Consider the following 23,727-nt stretch of genomic DNA (forward strand, 5'->3'; position numbering starts at 1 on the left):
AAGGTGAGGAAAATCAAGACAAAGGCAGTCAAGGGCTCCTGCTCAGAGCGATTCTTTTGAAAGCTCGGTTGAAGGTCCTTCTGGCTTTCATTCAGTCACGTTGCTCCGCACAGGAGTGCTGCGCTGAAGCACTGTCTACTTGGTGACAATATTAGAAGCTGCTCACACTCATAATAAGCAAGGAGATGGCATAGGCTGCCCCATGACGAGGGCATGGTTAGATCACTTCTACAAGGCAGGCCAGGCAAATTTGGTGGTGAAAAGCCAGTGGGAAAAGCCCTAGAGGTTGCGATTGCAGCTTCCTCAGGTGGTGGGAAGTATGCAAATGCTGCTTTCCCTACTGGACCAAAAGGCCAAGGCCAACAGCTACTGGATTAAGTTACTCACATTTACAGGGGAGGAAAGGAACAGCAGTCAGAGAACTGCCCCTGGAGTCAGATTTTGTGGCAAATGGACTTAAATGATGATGACTATGATTGTGTGTATGTGTGTGTGTGTGTGTGTGTGTGTGTGAAGTCGCTCAGTCGTGTCCGACTCTTTGCGACCCCATGGACTGTAGCCCACCAGGCTCCTCTGTCCATGGGATTCTCCAGGCAAGAATACTGGAGTGGGTTGCAATGGCTCCTTGATTAGAAAAACCAAAACCCAAATCCAAATCCTGGCTTTGCACTCTGGCTCTACCACATCTAATGTGACTATCACAGAGATAAATAAGTGCCCTAGTGCCAACCCATCTATTAAACATAAATAATGCTTACTTTTAAATTTCCTTTAAAAAATATTAATGTACACTTTTCCCTCCCATGACCCAAGGCATGGTGGTGGGCACACACTGCTTTGGAGACCACTGGTGTCCAGTGGTCCCATCAGTTAGCATGTGTTATCATAACTAAGCATCTTCTGTTTTACTAAGACACAAGGAGTAAAGACTGAGAAGCTACTGCAGCACGGTGACATCTATTGCACAAGAAGGAGTCCTCAGTGTGTCCAGAAAGCAGTACTCCTCTCACTGTTTTCATATTCATCTTTTCAAAGTCAAGTCAACTGATGTAATTGCTTGTGTTTCATAGCAGCTGAATTTCACAGCAACTGGATTTAAATGTGCATTTCTAAGCTTGCTGATTTTTAGGTCCTTGGAATCTACATAACCAATGGTATCAGCATTTAATATCTTTCTTCTCTTACCACCCTCACTCTGCTGTATTTAGATGGCTCAAGATTAAATTCCACTTTTATGTTTCCATAAATCACAAGTGTACCTTCTAATGTTTTCAACATGAGGTACCTTTGAATGCAACAAAATAAAGCCTTGGCAAAATTACGAGTGTGTTAAAAAGCAGAGACATCGCTTTGCCGACAAAGATCCATATAGTCAAAGCAATGGTTTTTCCAGTAGTCAAGTACGGATGTGACCATAAAGAAGTTGGACCGTAAAGAAGGCTGAGCACTGAAGAACTGATGCCTTTGAATTACGGTCCTGGAGAAGACTCTTGAGAGTCCCTTGGACTGCAGAGAGATCAAACCAGTCAATCCTAAAAGAAATCATCCAGGAATATTCATTGGAGGGACTGATGCTAAAGCTCCAATATTCTGGCCACCTGATGCAAAGAGCTGATTCGTTGGAAAATACCCTGATGCTGGGAAAGATTGAGGCAGGAGGAGAAGGGGGCAACAGAGGATGAGATGGTTGGATGGCATCACTGACTCAATGGACATGAGTTTGAGCAAACTCTGGGAGATGGTGAAGGACAGGGAAACTTGGCATGCTACAGTCCGTGGGGTACAAAGAGTAAGACACAACTGAGTGAATGAACAACAACAAAATGATGACATGCTCACCAAGCAAAGCAATTTAAAATACGCCAATTCACACAGTAGAATTATCAAATGCCTTTAAAAAATAAGTAAGAGTAAATGAAAATATATGCTGGTTGTCATTTGCATATTTCACCCCAACATTAATTTAAAGGACAAACAAGAAAAGGTGTTTGGCACTAGCATGGCAATTTGGGATGAAATCAAAGTCTGTTTAATAATTTATGGATAATAAAAGAAAAAATAATTTATGGGTATTCTTTTCCCCTTTATTCACCAAAATGCTTAAAAAAGAGACCTAGAAGAAGCGTGCCTCATTAAATAAAAAAAGTTAGTTCTACTCTTGACTTGAATTATAACTGAAATAGGTGAAAGTAATTTGCGAGGGACTCTGCAGTAAAACTGATTTTCAAATGCACACTTTTTATTTGCTTGCCAAGTGATCATTCCTTATCGATAGTATGATTACATAAAGCGAATGTCTCAGGATTAGCTTCCCTCTCCACTGCTATGCTTCTCTAAGAATTATCCCCTCCTCACAGAAGTCTGTCACAGAATGGTACTGGCATTCTCCTTAAGGTCTTCAAAGGGTTTGGAAGAAAAGTGATCACATCAGATTATGGTCATCAGAGTTTGACAAAAGCTCAGAGTCCAATTTAGCTGCTGAAGAATCAGGCCCATTTAAGTGTTAAATTTTTATTGGTATGCTAGACATTTATCAAATCTAGTTTCCTGGCAATATTACCATAGACATTTTGCCATCAGAAAATGTTATTAAGGAAAATGCCACAAGCAATTAGAATGATTGCTAAAACGAGTTAGATTACTAGAAATATTTACCTTTCAAAGTCCTGAGTCACATCCATTAACCAGGAATTGCCCGTTTCTAAACGAAGATCTTTTGATAGTCTAGGATAAGTAAATAAAACTCTAACGACCTGGGTGTTAAGATTTCAGTCTGGCGGTAAAGCTGAGAAACTCTAAGATTCTGAATTCTGAAGATGCAATTAGTTGAAACTTAATGAGCTGCAGAATGATAAGTGACAGGGAAATGTAACTTTATATTTACAATTTCCTGACTAGATGAACTTTTAAACACAGCAAACTAAGCCCTACCCAAGGGCAATTTAACCTTTAAAAGCAAAAGCATATGGAGGTATTGGCCTTTGGAGATGGTCCTTCTTAAAACTGCAGTGGCCTTGCAGATAATTTAGCAACAACTGCAACCTTAATCCAAGGGCAATGTTTTGCTTTGGATACAAATGGCCTCTATATATATAGCTGTAGCTCCAGTTTTTTTGAAATAGTACTTTCATACAGGAAATGTACCACACACACTCATACACAATCACATTCTCCCTCTCTCTCCTGTACTCTATAGTCTTTGAAAAGAGTATATTTTTACACAGGCAAGAACTGTAGCCAAACAGAAAAAAGGAAGTTGACAACATATTCAGAATCTTTAGCAAGAATCTTCATAAGAAAAATGGGTAACCTCTTTATCAGAAAATACTTAAGGACCAGGGGACTTCTATAAAGAGCAAGGGAGTTAAAGCCAATAGCTTTTATAGGATATGGGCTATATTTCCTAGACTTTAGAGATGCCCTAATCTATCTATCTATCCACCTACGTATCCATTCCCCATTGCATTTTATTACTTTGAAAATCAGGATACAACTTACTTACAATCAATGTATAAATGAGAATTACTCCTAAAGCATAAGGAATTTGGGGGGGAATGTGACAAAAATGTTCTAAAATTAAATAGTGATGGTGGCTGTAAAAATTTATGAATATTTAAAAACTACAAATTTGAATTCTATAGTATGTGAAATATATTTTCAATAAAGTTGTTAAAGAAATAGTATAAAGAAGTCATGAAGATTCTATATGTAGCCTTCAAAATATTAACATTTTAAATAACCATCATATAATCATCAAAGCTAGAAAATTAACACTGATATAATACTATTTTCTTGCTACAAATTTTATTTTAAAAATTTTCAGTTGTTCCTTAATATACTTTTTCTGGTCCTGGATGCAATAAAAAGCACATGTTATATATATATAGTTGTAAAGTCTCCTTAATCCCTCAGTCTTTGTATGTGTATGCGTGTGTGTGTTTCTTTCATAACCTTTTGACAAGCACTAGCCAGTTATTTTGTGGCTAAATCTGTCCCCTGATTTGAGTTTGTCTGCTGTTGTCTCATGATCAAATCCATGCTGTGCATTCTTTTTTTAAATTTTTATTTATCTATTTATGGTTGTGGTGGGTCTTTGTTGCTGTCAGCAGCCTTTCTCTAGTTGCGGTGAGAGGAGGCTACTCTCTAATCGCGGTGCTCGGGCTTCCCATCGGGGTGGCTTCTCTTGTTGTGGAGCATGTGCTTTAGGCACAAGGGTTTCAGTAGCTGCGGCAGGGGAGCTTCATAGCTGTATGCACCAGGGTTTATCACACAGCCTCAGTAGTTGTGGTACATAGGCTTGGTTTCTCCACGGCACGTGGAATCTTCCCTGACCAGGAATTGAACCCGTGTCTCCTACGTTGACAGGTAGGACCTTCACTGGACCGCCAGGGAAGTCCCCTGCCATACACTTTTGTTTTTTTTTTTTTTTTTTTTTTTTATTTATTTATTTATTTTTTTATTTATTTATTTTTTTTTATTTTTTATTTATTTATTTTTTTTTTTAAATTTTAAAATCTTAAATTCTTACATGCGTTCCCAAACATGAACCCCCCTCCCACCTCCCTCCACGCACATTAGCATTGCTGTGTCCTCAGTATAGCACATCAGGAGACACACAATGTAGCTCTGTCCCATCACTAGGAATTCCCAGGTGGCTCAGCAGTGAAGAACCTGCCTGCCGATGAGGAAGACTTGGGTCAAGAAGATCCCCTGGAGTAAGAAGTGGCAACCCACTCCAATATCCTTGCCTGAAAAATCCCATGGACAGAGAAGCCTGGTGGGCTACAGTCCATGGGGTTGCAAAGAGCTGGACATGACTGAGCAACAGCACATATACGTTCACGTGCCAGGATTCTCCACTATAAAGTTACTATTTTCCCCTTCATCATAGACATTTTGAAAGGGGATACTTTGAGATCAGGTAAATACTCTGATTCTCATCATACTTTCACTAACTGATGTTAGTATCCACTGATGATTCTTTCCTGAGATAATTATTATTGTACTATTCATCAGATAATAATTTTTTATTCCATTATTTCTTATACATTTATTAATTGGATTTTCCTCCTTTTCATTTTATATATGTTTGTATCACTATAACCCTGATATATTAAGTTTTATGCATTAAGTCTGGTCTTAAGTTTTAAGACCAAAATAATGCTTATTAGTAGGTTTTTTCTTTAAATTGGAAGAATGTTGTATTGGTTTCTGCTGTACAACAAGTGAATCAGCCGTAAGTTTACCTATATTCCCTCCCTCTTGGGCCTCCCTTCCAATCCTCCATCCCACCACTCTAGTCGTCACACAATACCAGGCTGAGCTCCCTGTGTTATACAGCAATTTACCACTAGCTATCTATTTTACACATGTAGGTTTTTATTAGGTCAAGAAAGGCTCATAGTATGGTAGGCTAAATACTGCTCTGCTGAAACATTACTTTGCTGACTAAGGTCCGTCTAGTCAAGGCTATGGTTTTTCCTGTGGTCATGTATGGATGTGAGAGTTGGACTGTGAAGAAGGCTGAGTGCCGAAGAATTGATGCTTTTGAACTGTGGTGTTGGAGAAGACTCTTGAGAGTCCCTTGGACTGCAAGGAGATCCAACCAGTATATTCTGAAGGAGATCAGCCCTGGGACTTCTTTGGAGGGAATGATGCTAAAGCTGAAACTCCAGTACTTTGGCCACCTCATGCAAAGAGTTGACTCATTGGAAAAGACTCTGGGAGGGATTGGGGGCAAGAGGAGAAGAGGACGACCGAGGATGAGATGGCTGGATGGCATCACTGACTCGATGGACGTGAGTCTGAGTGAACTCTGGGTGTTGGTGATGGACAGGGAGGCCTGGCGTGCTACAATTCATGGGGTCGCAAAGAGTTGGACACGACTAAGCGACTGAACTGAACTGAAAACATATCTAGTCCTAATCGCTGGAACCAGTGAATGTCACCTTATACAGTGTTAATTAATTAATTAGAAAATAAATATTTTGCAGATTTGATTAACTTAAGCATCTTAAGATAGGGAGATTATCCAGGAGGTCACTAAATGCAGCCTCATGAATATTTCTAAGAGGAAGGCAATAGGATGTTTGATCACAGAAGAGAAGGTGATGTGAGCACAGAGGGAGATGTTGGAATCATACACCCACAAGCCAAGGAACACCAACAGCCACCAGAAGCCAGAATGGATTGTCCCATTAGAGTCGTCCTACTGACACCTTGGCTTCAGCCCAGTGAGAGTAGCTTCGTATTTCTAACCTCTAGATTGTGAGAAAATAAATTTCTGTAGTTTACACCATCAAGATTGTGGTAATTCATTACAGCAAGCATAGGAATCTAATACAGATACTACCATTCTTAGTTTGCTAAAAACTTTCATCCTAGGACTTTCCTAGTGGCCAGTGGCTAAGACTTCATGCTCCCAACGTAGGGGTCCCGAGTTCCATTCCTGGTTCAGTTCACTTCAGTTCAGTTCGGTTGCTCAGTCGTGTCCAAGTCTTTGCGACCCCATGGGCTGCAGCACATCAGGCTTCCTCATTCATCGCCAACTCCCAGAGTTTACTCAAACTCATGTCCATTGATGAGTGATGCCATCCAACCATCTCATCCTGTCATCCCCTTCTCCTCCCACCTTCAATCTTTCCTAGCATCAGGGTCTTTTCAGATGAGTCAGTTCTTTGCATCAGGTGGCCAAAGTGTTGGAGTTTCAGCTACAGCATTAGTCCCTGATTAGGGAACTAAGATCTCACATGCAGCAACTAAGACAGTACATCCAAATAAATAAATGAATAAATTTTTTAAAAATTAAACTTTTATCCTAAATGGGTTTTGATTTTGTCAAATTCAGTTTTTGCATCTATTAAGATGAATGTTTTTTTATTTTTTCAATGTTTTAGGTGATACATTACATGATGGAACTTCTAATGCAAAAATGTTCTTGCATTTATGAGATCAACTCAACCTGATCTTTTTTATTCATTGGTGGATTAGGTTGTGTTACTCCTAATAAGATTTATATTTAACCATGATCTGATTTAATCATCAGTAACTCCAATAGTCCAACAGATTATTTCTTCTTTTAGTTGTCTTGGAAACTGCTAATATATTTCAAATTTACCATACAAACATCTAAAATTACTGAAAAAAGAATGACTTTAAGTACACATCCCAAGTAGGTCATCACAAGAAAAGGGTTATATCTTCACATAGTCTACACAGAAACTGATGTGCTACAAAGAGTTCTATAAGTTTCCAGAAACCAATGAAGGTCTTCCTCAGCCCATCAGAGAATACTCCACATTGGCTAAAATGAATCTAGTACCAGAAAAAGACTTCCAGGTTCTTATGAATAGAAACATGTGCACTATTTTCTAGGACAAATTAGTACTGAGTCTTACATAAATATATCCTCGAGGGTACTAATGTTTTAAGCCAGCCTAGGTTGTTCTGATTCCACTGCATACATACTGAGGTTCACCACCATGGACAGACAAGCCAAAGATAATCACCACCCTGTGGCCTATGCCAGCTCTAGCCAGGAATGTGCAGTCTGTTCTAGCAGCAGCCACTTTCTGGTCCGCACTCAGACTGACTGCATACCTTGTTCTCTTTCTTTCTGGAAATATGGTTTATCTGCATCACAAATCTATTCTCTTTTTCTGCAACTGAGAGTTTCAAAGTTCAGAAAATATTCTGATTTCATTGGGATTCATATTGGCAGGCTTAGGATCCATGGGAAACAGAGACAGATATGTTTAAATATCAAAACGCAGGCTCATCTTTAATCAGCATCTTCTTCTTCATCAATCAAGTGGACACTATATGGCGATAAGCCAGTATCAAAAGAATTTTACATCATCAAGTGAACTACATGCCCCATGCTATCCTCACTTGGTTGAGAAAGGAATCAAATCTAGTTAAATTTACAGAGCGAGAAAATTGATCTTCCAAGGGCACAAAGAATATACATGGGAACTTTTTTTCCACTCTCTACTCAAGAAAATCATTGTGCATTCCTTAATGTCATAGCCAATTGTTTTCATCTTGAAGACATAAATGCTAAGTAGTCTATACAGAAACTGATGTGGGTTTCTTTTTGGTTTAATAAATTTGTGGGTAATAAATATATGATGAATTATGAACAAGTTTAATACATATATTTTTGATATAGCACTAGTTAAAGAGCTGATTTTTCATTCATCCATCTATCCATTTATGCATTATTGGTGTCTGCTTGAGGCTGGTGCTACACCTGACAGCCCATAATGGTAGTACAGTGTGCTAAGTGTGTTCCCAACGGTAGAGGCCACACGGTCAGAGAGTTCAGAGGAGGACAACCAGCAGAGCATTGGGAAGTTGCTCAGTGAAGGCTCCAAGCAGGCAAGCACTAAGAACCACTCACTACATTTCCCCAACAGAACCAAAGATAAGAGTGGCTGAAAGTCTGACCTCATCTAGTTAGACTCTTTCTTGCCTAGAAAGTACTTCGTCAAGTTCTCCAGATTTATAATGGGTTTGTAGAGTCTGCATACCATTGACCTTAGATTATTTGGAATAAAAGTTGTATGTCCAGGGACTGGACTGAAACTCTTTGTACTACAGGCAGGACCAGAAAATAGGTCTTTTAGGTAGGGCATATTCTGAAATACAATCTAGTAAGGATGCATTAGGCCAAGGACTCCCTGGACAGTACTAAGGGTTGTACACTGAACAGTCCCAGCATAGACATTGCTGAAATATGTATTCCTTATGTTGGAAAATGGCAGGAAAGAGTCTGGTTCAAATAAAAGCAGTATATCAGCACAATTTTTTAGACAGAAATAAAGTACTTGAGTACAGATTACCATTTGTCTAATTCACGTGTTGGTTACTGGCTGCCATGGTTTTTTTCTTTTTTTTTCATCCCAATCATTACTCTTGCCACTGCCAGGAAACAGAGAAAAAGTAGATCCCCTCTGGCGGTGATCTTCTTTGTCATTAGCACACTTACCCTGCCGGGCTGTTCCCAAACCATGCCTAGGACCAAAGCTAACAGTCCTAGAAGATCAGAGGAGAAGGTGAGAAGAGAAGGAAAGGGCAAGGAAATGCACAAGGTAACTTTCTCTCTGTCACCTGCTCGTGCAGTCCTTCCCTCTCGGTGAGAGTTCTAGGGGTCATAGCTCCTCTGCTTGAACCTCTGGTACCTTCAGCATCGAGGCAGGCAGAACATCTCAGTCAGATACTACAGTGCTTGACTCTACATGCCTCAAAACAGGGACCTTGTCTCATTCATCACTTCAACCTGACAGCCTAGTACAACATTTGGTTTGAAATAGACACTGAAGAAACTGTGGCTGAGTGATCTGAATGAATGCAATTATCAAACAAAAAGCATTTTTGGAATAACCAGTTGATTTCATTTATCCCTGACTTCATTGGGATTAATAATATAAAGCAAATAGGGGGAAATTGGCTTACACAAGGCGAGTCATCTTCCCGGCTCTGTTATCCCTCTTTTCTCAAGAAATGATGAGAGGTGGCATGTGCCAAAGAGAATTTCATTTTTAGGAACTAGTAGGGGAAAGTGATTTAATTAAAAGGAAAAAAAAGAACTTCTAATTCAAAGAAATCAAACAATGCAGTGGTTGTTATTTACATTTGTAAGATATCAGAAGAGTGAAAAATGGTAGGAGTTGAATTATGAGTAAAAGAAGGTCACTTCTACTCTGGGTAATCTGAAAAGTTCCTAAAATAGATAGCAACTAAAGTAGCCCTCTTACCTTGTAATTATTCATGATTTCAGTTAACCATGGTTTCACTGACTTGACTGTATCTTCTCGCAAGTACTTTTCAACTCTGGCTCCATCACTAAAAGTCTGGTTTCCCACGTGGATGGCTTGTCTCACATGGGGGAGGGACAAAAACTTCCCGAAGTAACTTTGATCCTCAGGCTCCTGGCAGAAGGGGCATCAAAAAGACATTAGGAAATACAACTGGGTGGGAATACCATGCTGGTGAACACTTCAGATTTTTCCTAACATATACCACAATGAAGGTTCCCTGGTGGCTCAGGTGGTAGAATCCACCTGTAATGCAGGAAACCCGGGTTTGATCACTAGGTCACGAAGATCCCCTGGAGAAGGGAATGGCTACACACTCCAGTATTCTTGCCTGGAGAATTCCATGGAAAGAGGAACTTGATGGGCTACAATCTATGGGGTCACAAAAAGTCAAACACAATGGAGCAACTGAGTGACAACATTTTCTTTTCCATACCACAATGAACAAGATACTACATGACTATTAACTGGTCTTCATCCCAAACATTTTGACTTGGGGGTTTTGAGGAGATTTAGCTCAGAGGTTAAAGTGTCTGCCTGCAGTGCAGGAGACCTGGGTTTGATCCCTGGGCTGGGAAGATCCCCTGGAGAAGGAAATGGCAACCCACTCCAGTATTATTGCCTGGAGAATCCCATGGACTGAGGAGCCTGGTGGGCTACAGCCCCTGGGGTCACAAAGAGTCGGACATGACTGAGCGACTTCACTTCACTTCACTTCACTTCACTTCACATTTTATCCAAAGAGTCTGGATGATCTGATACTCTCAGAGCCAATATCCAATTAGCAAATACTGGATTTTCCTTTTTGTAACTAGTATTTGGCCATCTGTGACTCCAATTAAAAACTCCCTTCACGACAAAGATAGGGAAGATGAAGAGGTGAGATTATCAAAGACAACTTGCTCCTTGTTGGAGGCTCTTGGGAAAGAGGGTGCAATGGACCACAAGGAGCCAGGGAAATGATGTGCTAGATTAAAAGATGAAGATTTCTTTTTCGTGTTCTGCTGTTTATTAAAAACACACACACAAAACACTCTGCTGCTGCTGCTCAATTGCATTAATTGTGTCCGACTCTGTGCGACCCCAGAGACGGCAGCCCATCAGGCTCCTCTGTCCCTGGGATTCCATAATTTAAGAGGAAAAACATATCAAGTGTAAAAATAGATGATACTTTATGAAGGACATAAATCAAAAGAAAACGTGTCATGAGCCTTATTTTTTAAAAACATTGCATAAAAGTCTCTGTAAGATTCATTAAGCTAAAAGGAAAAAAAGGACCAAATGCTGGTTTTTTTTTTCCAAAAAGTTATAAAAGAATTAAAAAACTGTTAAAGTTTGAAATCAACAATTTTGTGAATCATCAATATTTTTTGCTAACTGTGAATATATTACTTTGTGAAGAAAAAAATATAGTTTCAAATTTTGCTTCTTTCTTACCTAGCAAATGTTTTTCTCTTGGCCAAATCTAAGTCCAAAACCCCAGCATTGGCAAATTCCATTGAAATTAGCTTTATATATTATATATGAAATAGTTCATAAATAAGGCAATTTTAAAAGCAGAATGCATAGTCATATACCCTAGACTTGCATTATACAATTTCAAATCCCTACTCTGGCTCCCTTTGTCTTATTCGATTAAAGCTACACAATAGACATCAACTTTGGCATATTTTTATGAAAGAAACTACTTGAATACTTTGAGAATATTCCAAAGGGCTTAAAGTGAGGGCCATACTAAATGAATTAAAAATCTTAAGTTAAAAGTAAGACAAAGCAAATATTTTTATAAAGGCTTTGGCAGTTTGGGTTATCCAAGCTGTCTTAAGTACAGAACAAATAATGTGGGCATTTTCAAGAAACTCACTACAAGCCTGGAGCTCTGGGGCCTGATACCCAGAGTAGCAATCCTGGCCTTTCTCCTTCACAAAAGAACTTCTGTATAACAAGCTCTACTGGGGGGGAAATTGCATTAATCAGAGATTTTTCTTTTTGAGTTATCCGGAATGAGTTATCACACATTCTCAATGGTCAGATTATACAGTATACAACATTGGCAAGGTAAAAGATCCTATAGATTAGTAGACCAAATAATGCAATATAGTTTGGACATGTTTTTCTAGTGTAAAGTCAACTATAATATTTCCCAAATCTGAGGAAGTTTGGTTATGCCAAAAGTTTTGAGCAAACACTATTATGGTTTTTTAAATGTTGTCATTACCGTGCACAGTAAAAGGTTGTAGTAATTAGAACATCCTGTAACATTCTGGAAGTAAGAAGGTTCACTTATTAAGCCGCCATCTAGTAGTCGGTCCAGTAACTAGGTTGGGAGAGAGGAGATAAAGAAACGAGGAAAACATCAGGGTAGGTAAATAAGTACAAGCATTTGTTTTTCATTTATTCAATAACTATGTCATTCCCACATTGCTTCATTCAACAGTCACTCACCGCACATATTCTCTGTGCTATAAACACTGTCGAAGGCATTGGGGAAACAGTGGTGAGCAAGACAGATCAAAACTGCTTATATTCTAGAAAGAATATTAAACAAGCATTAATAGGTAAAACATGCACCGTATTATAGAGTAGTGAGGGCAAAGGAGAAAACTAACAAGAAGAAGGGGAAGAGGAAGTGTCATGGATGTCTGTGGGCATGTGTGTGTGCCTGGTGCTGGGTGGAGGGGACACTGCAGAGAGGAGGAACAGGCTGCACTTAAGAGGTGGCATTTAAGTAAAGACCTGTTGGAGGGAACAAGCAAGGCATGCAGATATCTAGGAAAAGAATACTCCAAGGAGAGAAAACAGCAGGTCCAAAGGCCCCAACTGCAAGAGTGAGCCTTGTGGGAAGGGTTATTGTAATATGACCACTGACCACTCACCCAGGTAAGAGGGGGCAGGAGACATACCTCCAGGTGCTTGAAACTGGTGGAAGTAAGCTTTGGACTGCTGGCATTGAAAACCCAGTCATCAACCAGGAGTGAGAACAATTGGCACATGGTGTGTTTTTCTCAGGTCATGCTGAGCTGCACAATGGCAGGCATGAAGTGGTGGAGAGGGGCATTTAGCCAGGACTGTGGTTTGGCCAAAGGAGTTGGAGGACGTGCAAAGGGGGCACAGGTTGAGAATACGCAGGACTGAGCGTGGGTTTACATTGGGTTAAGACTTGCAGGAGTAGGGGGCCGTGAAGGAGCAGTAGGAACCAGGGGTCGAAAGAGACTGCAGTTGTAGGGTGACAGTTCCCATTGGTATGTTTGGAGAAATGAGCTGGGAGGACCAGAGGTGGCAGGTGGGGGAAGAGTTTGAATCTGTTGCATCTGAGATTGTGGAGTGATTGCCGGCATTTTTTTGCAGGTGGAAAAGGGAATAAGCAGCTAAGGTAAAGAGAACAAGGTAACTATTCAGAGACTAAGACTGAGGGAGTGAGTGAGTGAGTTCAGTAGCTCAGTCGCTCAGTCTGACTCTTTATGACCCCATGGACTGCAGCACGCCAGGCCTCCCTATCCATCACCAACTCCCAGAGTTTACTCAATCTCACATCCGTTGATGCCACCCATCTTCAGTCATCCGCTTCACCTCCCACCTTCAATCTTTCCCAGCATCAGGGTCTTTTCAAATGAGTCAGTTCTTCGCATCAGGTGGCCAAAGTATTGGAGTTTCAGCTTCAACATCAGTCCTTCCAATGAATATTCAGGACTGATCTCCTTTAGGATGGACTGGTTGGATCTCCTTGCAGTCCAAGGGACTCTCAAGAGTCTTCTCCAACACCACAGTTCAAAAGCATCAATTCTTCAGTGCTCAGCTTTCTTTATAGTCCAACTCTCACATCTATACATGACTACTGGAAAAATCATAGGTTTGACTAAACAGACCTTTGTTGGCAAAGTAATGATGGAGAAGGAAAGAGAGAAGCTCTGTACAATCAGCAAAAACAAGACCAGGAGCTGACTGTGGCTCAGATTATGAACTCCTTATTGCCAAATTCAGACTGAAATTGAAGAAAGTAGGGAAAACCACTAGACCATTCAGGTATGACCTAAATAAAATTCCTTATGACTATACAGTGGAAGTGAGAAATAGATTCAAGGGATTAGGTCTGATAGACAGAGTGGCTGAAGAACTATGGATGGAGGTTTGTCACATTGTACAGGAGACAGGGATCAAGACCATCCCCAAGAAAAAGAAATGCAAAAAGGCAGAATGGTTTTCTGAGGAGGCCTTACAAATAGCTGTGAAAAGAAGAAAATCAAAAGGCAAAGGAGAAAGGAAAGATACACCCATTTGAATGCAAAGTTCCAAAGAATAGCAAGGAAAGATAAGAAAGCCTTCCTCGGCAATCAATGCAAAGAAATAGAGGAAAACAATAGAATGGGAAAGACTAGAGATCTCTTCAAGAAAATTAGAGATACCAAGGGAACATTTCATGGAAAGATGGGCTCGATAAAGGACAGAAATGGTATGGACCTAACAGAAGCAGAAGATATTAAGAAGAGGTTGCAAGAATACACAGAGCTATACAAAAAAAGATCTTAATGACCCAGATAATCATGATGGTGTGAGCACTCACCTAGAGCCAGACAACCTGGAATGTGAAGTCAAGCAGGCCTTAGGAAGCACCATTACAAACAAAGCTAGTGGAGGTGATGGAATTCCAGTTGAGCTATTTCAAATCCTGAAAGATGATGCTGTGAAAGTGCTGCACTCAATATGCCAGCAAATTTGGAAAACTCAGCAGTGGCCACAGGACTGGAAAAGGTCAGTTTTCATTCCAGTCCCAAAAAAAGGCAATGCCAAATAATACTCAAACTACCACTCAATTGCACCCATCTCACACACTAGCAAAGTAATGCTCAAAATTCTTCAAGCCAAGCTTCAACAGTACATGAGCCATGAACTTTCAGATGTTCAAGCTGGTTTTAGAAAAGGGAGAGGAACCAGAGATACTGCAAACATCCACTGGATCATGGAAAAAGCAAGAGAGTTCCAGAAAAACATCTACTTCTGCTTTATTGACTATGCCAAAGCCTTTGACTGTGGATCACAACAAACTGTGGAAAATTTTTCAAGAGATGGGAATACCAGACCACCTGACCTGTCTCCTGAGAAATCTGTATGCAGGTCAAGAAGCAACAGTTAGAATTGGACATGGAACAACAGACTGGTTCCAAATCAGGAAAGGAGTACATCAAGGCTGTATATTGTCACCCTGCTTACTTAACTTATATGCAGCGTACATCATGAGAAATGCTGGACTGGATGAAGTACAAGCTGAAATCAAGAATGCCGGGAGAAATATCAATAACCTCAGATATGCAGATGACACCACACTTATGGCAGAAAGCAAAGAATAACTAAAGAGCCTTTTGATGAAAGAGGAGAGTGAAAAAGTTGGCTTAAAACTCAACATTCAGAAAACTAAGATCACGGCATCCAGTCCCATTACTTCATGGCAAATAGATGGGGAAACAGTGGAAACAGTGGCAGACTTTATTTTGGGGGGCTCCAAAATCACTGCAGATGGTGATTGCAGCCATGAAATTAAAAGATGCTTGCTCCTTAGAAGAAAAATTATGACCAACCTAGACAGCATATTAAGAAGCAGAGACATTACTTTGCTAAGAAAGGTCCATCTAGTCAAAAAAGCTATGGTTTTTTCAGTAGTCATGTATGGATGTGAGAGTTGGACTATAAGGAAAGCTAAGTGCTTTTCAACTGTGGTGTTGGAGAAGACTCTTGAGAGTCCCTTGGACTGTAAGGAGATTCAACCAGTCTATCCTAAAGGAAATCAGTCCTGAATATTCATTGGAAGGACTGATGCTGAAGCTGAAACTGCAATACTTTGGCCACCTAATGCAAAGACCTGACTCATTTGAAAAGACCCTGATGCTGGGAAAGATTTAAGACAGGAGGAGAAGGGGACAACAGAGGATGAGATGGTTAGATGGCATTACCAACTCGATGGACGTGACTTTGAGTAAGCTCCGGGAGTTGATGACCGACACGTAAGCCTGGCATGCTGCAGTCCATGGGATCACAAAGAGTCTGACATGACTGAGTGACTGAACTGAACTAAACTGATTACATAAGTTGAAACACATTTTCCCACTACTTGCTGACTTACCTAAGTACCACTTTGTTTCCCTTGAAAAAGCAAAAGTGTTTTCATTTATTACTCAAGATTTTGGACCAGTGATCCACAGAAACACTGCATACCTTCAGGATTTTTTGAGGGGGCGCGGTTCTCTTTTTTCTGGTGAATTTGGTTTGGGAGAGACTCGTATGCCATTTTCTCATTGTCTCGGAATATACAAAACACCTGAACTTCTCAGCAGTTTCACTAATTCTGTGGGTGCTTAGGCTGCTGGAGCATACACCGCAGACATCTATCTGCTTTATTTACCCACCCCCACCTTTTTAAAAAAAAAAATATGTGGACCATTTTTCAAGTCTTTATTGAATTTGTTACAATATTGCTTCTGTTTCATGTTTTGTTATTTTGGCCCTGAGGCATGTGGGATCTTAGCTCCCCCACCGTGGATCTCACACCCACCCCCTGCATTGGAAAGCAAAATCTTAACCACTGAGCTGCCAGGGAAAGTGAAAGTCGCTCAGTCATGTCCGACTCTTTGCTACCCTATGGACCATAGAATCCGTGGAATTCTCCAGGCCAGAATACTGGAGTGGGTAGCCTTTCCCTTCTCCAGGGAATCTTCCAAACCCAGGGATCAAACCCAGGTCCCCCCATTGCAGGCAGATTCTTTACCAGCTGAGCCACAAGGGAAGCCCAAGAATACTGGAGTGGGTAGCCTATCCCTTCTTCAGTGGATCTTCCTGACCCAGGAATCCAACCAGGGTCTCCTGCATTACAGGCGGATTCTTTACTAACTGAGCTCTCTGGGAAGCCCCAGGACTGCCAGAGAAGTCCCTCTTTATTCCTTTGAATCTATCAAATGTTCTTGCTCTTGATATTGCTTAATCCCTGTATACTTCTTCCCAAAGACATTGCATGTCTCATGCGCAGCTGGGCCTCATCTAATGTTATATTTCATATTAATTCTAAATTCTGAAAGTTTAGTCCTTTTTACCCTTCCTGCCTAAATAGCCTAAAACTGGTCTTAAAAATACTGTGATTGCAAGTTGAAGGATGACCCAACATGTTTCCGATAAGATCCTTCTTCCATCGCATTCACAATTGCATAAGAAATCCTGTATGCACATTGCAGCCATATCAAGGGTCCTGGAACAGAAAGGGGAGCCCACCAGCGTCCTGCAGGGTGACCCAGGACTTCCTGAGCTCCCGCACTCACACAGCTTGTGCTGTCAGAATTCACAGCATCACTCCCTGGGGATTTTCAGGTAGTGCCCTGGCACCCTATTTGTAAAATGGAGCATCATTTTGTTACCCAACTCTTCTCCATAAATTTGTATGTCTCCTGTTTTGATCTGAACCAGCTGACCTGCAGCGCCTTAAGTCTATTAATATCAGGCCTCAGCTTTAATAATAACAATGCTGTTACGTTAATGGTGACAGGCTGTGCCTTCAATAACAAGATTAAAGGCCTCAAAATTCAGTCACACCACATTTACTGGGTCAAACATCATGGCTCTATGGCAAAGGTGGCATAACCCCCAAGGAAGACTGCTTACACATGGTCTTTGTTTGCACAGGCCAGCAAACAAACAAAGTGCACCCCCCCACCGCATATCCTAATATTTAGTAGAGTCTTAGGTTTTAAACAACCAAAAAAAATGGTTCAAGAACATAATCATATTATTGGATCCTCAAATTCAATTTTAGGAGAGTGATGTGATGATATTTACAAAGCCAACAGCTCTTTGCAAAAGTTGCAAACGACCACACCACCGTTTATACTCTTTGTTCCAGACGCACAGGCACATGTGACATTTGTTAAACTGTGGCCACTTCCCCAGCTGGAGCCCCGTGTGCAGATATTCCCCTCTGAAGGGCTTAGAGCACATGTGGACGCATATGCATCCACTTTCCAGGTTGCCTTTCTTTTGATTTCCCTATAGTAGGGATGCCTCGAGGGCGACACAGCATGTACAGAAACCAAAACAGTTAATGAAAGACACAGTTATATAAACACCCCGAGGTGATCTCAGGTTTAAAATATTGCCAAAGTAAATTCAAAGAAACTCAGATGGGCCTTTTCTTCCTTATGAGCCCGCTCGTCTCGCCTCCTGACCTGTGACAGCACCCCGGATACAGCTTCTCTAACAATAAAACACCAGGCCAGGCACCTCGGTGCTTCCAGACCTTCTCAGATGGTACTTATTGCTCCAGGGCAGCGTGGGACCCAGAACTCACTTCAAAGGCTTGAAGCCACTTCTCCTGGTGGATGAATTTCACGCAGTCATTGCACTGCTTCTGGAAGTACTTTTTCTCCTGCTCATCCAACAAGCCAATTTGGAACAGGAATGATGGGTAGCCCTCTATGATCTGAGGAGAAAAGAGGCAAACACAGACACAACAGGGAGAGAAAGGGATGTGAGGGGAGCCCGTCTGCTTGAGAAGTAACTCTCTGTAACTTGTTAATTAGCGGAGCAGGACAACACACACACAACCCACACACAACACACACAATGCGTACACAACACTCCACACCCACACAGACATAAAAATACAAACACACAAACATACGTCACAGGCATCACCTACCACACAACATATGCAAATACATCACACAAACACACATGCACACATATACCACATAACCACACAACACACACACACACCCATATAACACATACATATACAAAATACACACAAACACACCAAGCGCAGGCACACACACACACTGACACTTGCACCCACAGCCAACCTAGGCTGACACAGTAAGTTGACGCCATAGACCATCTGGTAAAAATTAGAAGATTTAAATTATTAGAAAGCCATTCGAGCAACAGTATTTCCCTTTATGAAGTTAGGTCTCTAGGGTTGAGAGGAGCCTCTGTCTGACTAAGGAGAAGGAAATGGCAACCCACTCCAGTGTTCTTGCCTGGAGAATCCCTGGGACAGGGAAGCCTGGTGTGCTGCCGTCTATGGGGTCGCACAGAGTCGGACACGACTGAAGCAACTTAGCAGCAGCAGCAGCTGTCTGATTAAAGGGGATTGCATCTCCTTAAGGAACAAAATGGAAAGGAAAGAAGAGCCACCTACCGACTTGGGATCAGAATATGCGTCTCCAAGAGCAATTCCCTTCAGGTTGATCTTCATGGTCGTCACAGGGTTGAGTGTGTGGATGTAGTGGGCAATGGCTGGCACATACTTCCCAGCGTAAGACTGAGAAGGACAGACATTAAAACAAACCATCACATATCGGTGCTACTAAAATGGCACATTTAGGTGAATAAAAATCACAATCAAACAAGCAGGATTTCCACAAGACTTGCACCATGTATTTTATTCTTAACCTTACACTGCAAATTTCACAACAGCACTGAGCTCAGTCCCTTCTTTCTTTTGTCATCCCAAACAGTACCAAGTGACGTGCAAGTTACAGGTTAGAAGCACAAAAAATACTAAGTGAACATGCCCTAAGTGGACATTCTAATTTCTTTCCAAAAGAAAATAACATGAACACCAGTGAACACAATTCTGCCATCCTTAGGGTTTCTCGCACCAGAAAGTTCCATTGCAAGTTTTATTAAAAAAAAAAAATCTAAAGGCCAAAGTTAAGATTTCAAAATCTGTATAATGATGCCAAAATTTGAAATCAATATGTATTAAAGGAAGAGGAAAAGGAAAAATATTTATTGGCCACTAGAATGGTCACTTGAACTTACCTCTGTTTTCAGCCTTTTACAGTAAAAGGCTCTTTTTAAATTTTGAAATATTTTGTGGACATGAACATGATAGTAATTCTTCTTTTAGATTATGCTGAAAAGAGCTATTATTGGTTGTGATATTTAAAAATAGTTCTGTATTCCTTCCATGAAAAAGCTGCCTTCCTGACATCTCCACTTGTGTGTCTAGTATTAAACTTCCTATGTTCAAAACGAAGCTCCAACCCTCCAACCCTCCCTGCAGCCTCCCTTTCCATTACTGTTAACTTTGTTCTTCTAACTGCTCAGGCCAACACACTTGGTGCTATTCTTGTCCTCTTTCACTCAGACCTCACAAAAGTCCATCAGTGAATCTCATCAACTCTACCTAGTCTATCAAGGCAAATGCGGAATCCAGTGTCTTTCCACATCCGTTCTTTATTACCTTGCCCCAGGTCACCATCATCTCTTGCCTAGATTCTTGCAATAGCCTCCTCAGTGGGCCTCTGTTTTTGCTCTTCCAGTTTAATTTCAAGACAGTGGTCTGTCAAATAAGATCAAGCAACTCCTCTGCTCAAACCCGCTAATGACTTCCCATCTCCCTCAAAGCAAAAGCCAAGTCCTTTTTCTGAGGCTGACATGATTTGGTCACTTCCCTCACCTTATCCTCTACTGTCCTCTTGCTCATCATCTCCAGCCCCTCTCAGACCAAATCTTAACTGTGATCTGCACTATTCCTTCCCTTGCATTCGTGGTTCCTGTCCCTGGGATGCTCTTTCCCCGATATCCGTCTGCTTACTCCCTCACTTCCTTAAGGGAGGCTTTCTCAGAGTTGCCCTCCCTGGCCACCCTATCTAAAATTGTAACACTGCTTTTTGATATTTAGACTCCCTTTCTCTCCTTTTTCGTCTTAATCTTTATCATTCTCCAACAGACTTTTATTATCTTGTGTATTGTTATCCTCCACCCACACTAGAACAGAAGATCCATGAACACAGAGATATGTCTATTTTGTTTATGAATGTTTCCCCTGTGCCTGGTGCTGTGTTTTTGTGGGTGCTCAATAAACAGCTGCTGAATGAATGAATTTTGAATTAACTTACATGCCTTTGAGAATCAGCAATGCACATGTTTTAGATAGACTAGAGGCATTAAGTGGGTACCTATGGACCTGTAGAACTTTCACAGTATTTCCAAGGCTTTCCAGGGCTCCAAAGTTCACAGTCTGAGAATTCTGGAAAGTTTTCACTCTTATTCCATGCCACAATCATATGCTGGAGTTATTATTCCCATGTCAATGTAAGGACACTGGGGCTCAAAGAAGCTAAGTGGTAGAGCCAGAATTAAACCTTGTCTGACTGTAGGAGTGAGTGAAAGTCGCTCAGTCATGTCTGACTCTTTGTGACCCTGTAGTCCATGGAATTCTCCAGGCCAGAATACTGGAGTGGGTAGCCTTTCCCTTCTCCAGGGGATCTTCCCAACCCAGGATCGATCCCAGGTCTCCTGCATTGCAGGCAATTCTTTACCAGCTGAGCCACAAGGAAAGCCCAAGAATATTGGAGTAGGTAGCCTATCCCTTCTCCAGTGGATCTTCCCAACCCCTGGATCAAACCCACGTCTCCTGTGTCTCCTGCCATTGCATACGAATTCTTTACCGCTGAGCCACCAGGGAAGCCCAATTTTAAAAGTGAAAGTGAAAGTCGCTCGGTCATGTCTGACTCTTTGAGATTCCATGAACTATACAGTCCATGAAATTCTTTAGGCGAGAATACTGGAGTGGGTAGCCTTCCCCTTCTCCAGGGGATCTTCCCAACCCAAGGATCGAACCTAGGTCTCCTGCATTGCAGGCAGATTCTTTACCACTGGCCTATCAGGGAAGCCCCAAATGTGGTTTGACCTATTCTGAATCCTAAACCACCTCCAAACTATGAAAGAAGAATGTAATTTCCATAATTTATATAAAATCACCTCACTAATGAACTCCTCTTGTAATAATATTTAGGCAAAGTGTTGAATCAAACTGCACTCATGAGTGGGCTTCCCAGGTAGCACTAGTGGTAAAGAACCCACCTGCCAAAGCAGGAGATGTAAGAGATGCGGGTTCAATTCCTGGGATAGGAAGATCCCCTGGAGGAGGACACGGCAACCCATTCCAATATTCTTGCCTAAAGAATCCCAAGGACAGAAGAGCCTGGGGGGCTACAGTCCAAAGAGTCTCAGAGTCGGACATGACTAAAGCGACTTGCACAGCACATACTCACGAGTACACTTTAACTTCCCTATGTGGTGTTATCAAGATGTGGTTACATGTCTGAAATTTGGCTTGTATAATTTTGCTTTATTTTCTTTTTAGGGACAGTAAATGAATCAAGTAATATTTCTGTAACTTGATCCCAAAAAGCAAACATCTTTGAATACTCATTTCACTGGTAAAGATGTATTATATACTCTTCATTCAGTGGTGGTTTATCCTGCAACTTTTCTGTCAAAGGTATCATGATAGATACCTGAGTAGACACAAAAATAAATAAATCACAAAATACAATTTCTTTGAAAAATACATTATGGAAAACTTGACTCAAATGTGATTAAGGCTAAGTTTACCATTTTCATGGCTTATTATTTCCACCATGTGTACATTGCCCAGCACATACTAGGTACATAAAAAGACATCTGATAAATGAATGACTCATCTGACATTTCTAAATATTTTTTTCTCTATTGGAAATTAGTACAAATGCTAAAAATGTATACCTTCCAGTGATGTTATCACTCAAGTTGTCTTGTTATAGGACCTGGCAATAAAACCCCTCACTTGCCTTTTTCAGGGATAGAAGAGTGTATATTTTATAGGTAGTGATGACAAATCAAGACTAAAACAGTCACATTTTTATGGCACCTTCCCCCTTGCGATCATCATGTGTCTCTGAGATATATTCAGGCAGGAGATTAAGAAGGAACACCCTCTCAGTTTCTGAGCCTCTGCTATGAACAGGTTATTTCACTTACTCTAATGTGAGCCAATGTAAAGTTAACATTATCTTCCTGTATTTTAAAATCATGAAAACAAAGGTCTGTGCATTTCAGTCATGTGCCCACTTAGAATTCTATCTGGCCTTCGCTGCCTCCACTCTTCCCATTTCTCACATCAAATCACATTTCAATCAACGGTCCTGAAATGACTGCGAGTCTCTGGTCCCCAAAACTGCGACCCACTCTTGGATTTAGCCACTGCACACTTGCCAAGTGGATCACTTACAGAAAATAAGAAAGTGAAATGGGTAGTTTTATTTTGTTTTATTGGGCTTCCTGGGTGGCTCAGTGGTAATATATATCTATATCTATATCTATATCTGTCTGCCAAGAGATGCAGGTTCAATTCCTGGGTCGAAAAGATCCCCTGGAGTAGGAAATAGCAACCTGCTCCAGTATTCTTGCCTGGAAAATTCCATGGACAGAGGCGCCTGGCAGGCTATAGTCCAAGGGGTTGCAAAGAATCAAACATATATCTACAGTCATCAAGACAGTATGGTACTGGCACAAAGACAGAAATATAGATCAATGGAACAAAATAGAAAGCCCAGAGATAAATCCACACACCTATGGACACCTTATCTTTAACAAAGGAGGCAATATACAATGGAGAAAAGACAATCCCTTTAACAAGCGGTGCTTGGAAAACTGGTCAACCACCTGTAAAAGAATGAAACTAGAATACTTTCTAACACCATACACAAAAAGAAAATCAAAATGGATTAAAGATCTAAATGTAAGACCAGAAACTATAAAACTCTTACGGGAAAACAAAGAAAGAACACACTCTGACATAAATCACAGCAAGATCCTCTATGACCCCCTGCCAGAGTAATGGAAATAAAAACAAAAATAAACAAATGGGACCTAATTAAACTTAAAAGCTTCTTCACAATGAAGGTAACTATAAGCAAGGTGAAAAGGTAGCCTTCAGAATGGGAGAAAATAATAGCAAATGAAACTGACAAGGAATTAATCTCCAAAATGTACAAGCAGCCCATGCAGCTCAAAACTAGAAAAATTAATGACCCAATCAAAAAGTAAGCCAAAGAATTAAACAGACATTTCTCCAAAGAAGACATACAGATGGCTAATA

The 23,727-nt window shown here is 40.8% G+C and overlaps 1 protein-coding gene across 1 annotated transcript in view; it reads right to left on the minus strand.

Annotated features, from left to right (window-relative positions):
* CPVL (carboxypeptidase, vitellogenic like) overlaps positions 1-23,727 on the minus strand; it is a 105,907-nt gene that overhangs the window by 38,334 nt on the left and 43,846 nt on the right. The window contains exons 7-10 of the mRNA XM_018047099.1: positions 18,994-19,116; positions 18,142-18,273; positions 12,037-12,135; positions 9,759-9,932 (exon numbers count right to left, since the gene is read on the minus strand). Coding sequence (XP_017902588.1) covers positions 9,759-9,932; positions 12,037-12,135; positions 18,142-18,273; positions 18,994-19,116 — 528 coding nt within the window. The remainder of the gene's footprint in view (positions 1-9,758; positions 9,933-12,036; positions 12,136-18,141; positions 18,274-18,993; positions 19,117-23,727) is intronic.

The sequence above is a fragment of the Capra hircus genome, chromosome 4 (assembly GCF_001704415.2).
Source record: "Capra hircus breed San Clemente chromosome 4, ASM170441v1, whole genome shotgun sequence".
Classification (NCBI taxonomy): domain Eukaryota; kingdom Metazoa; phylum Chordata; class Mammalia; order Artiodactyla; family Bovidae; genus Capra; species Capra hircus.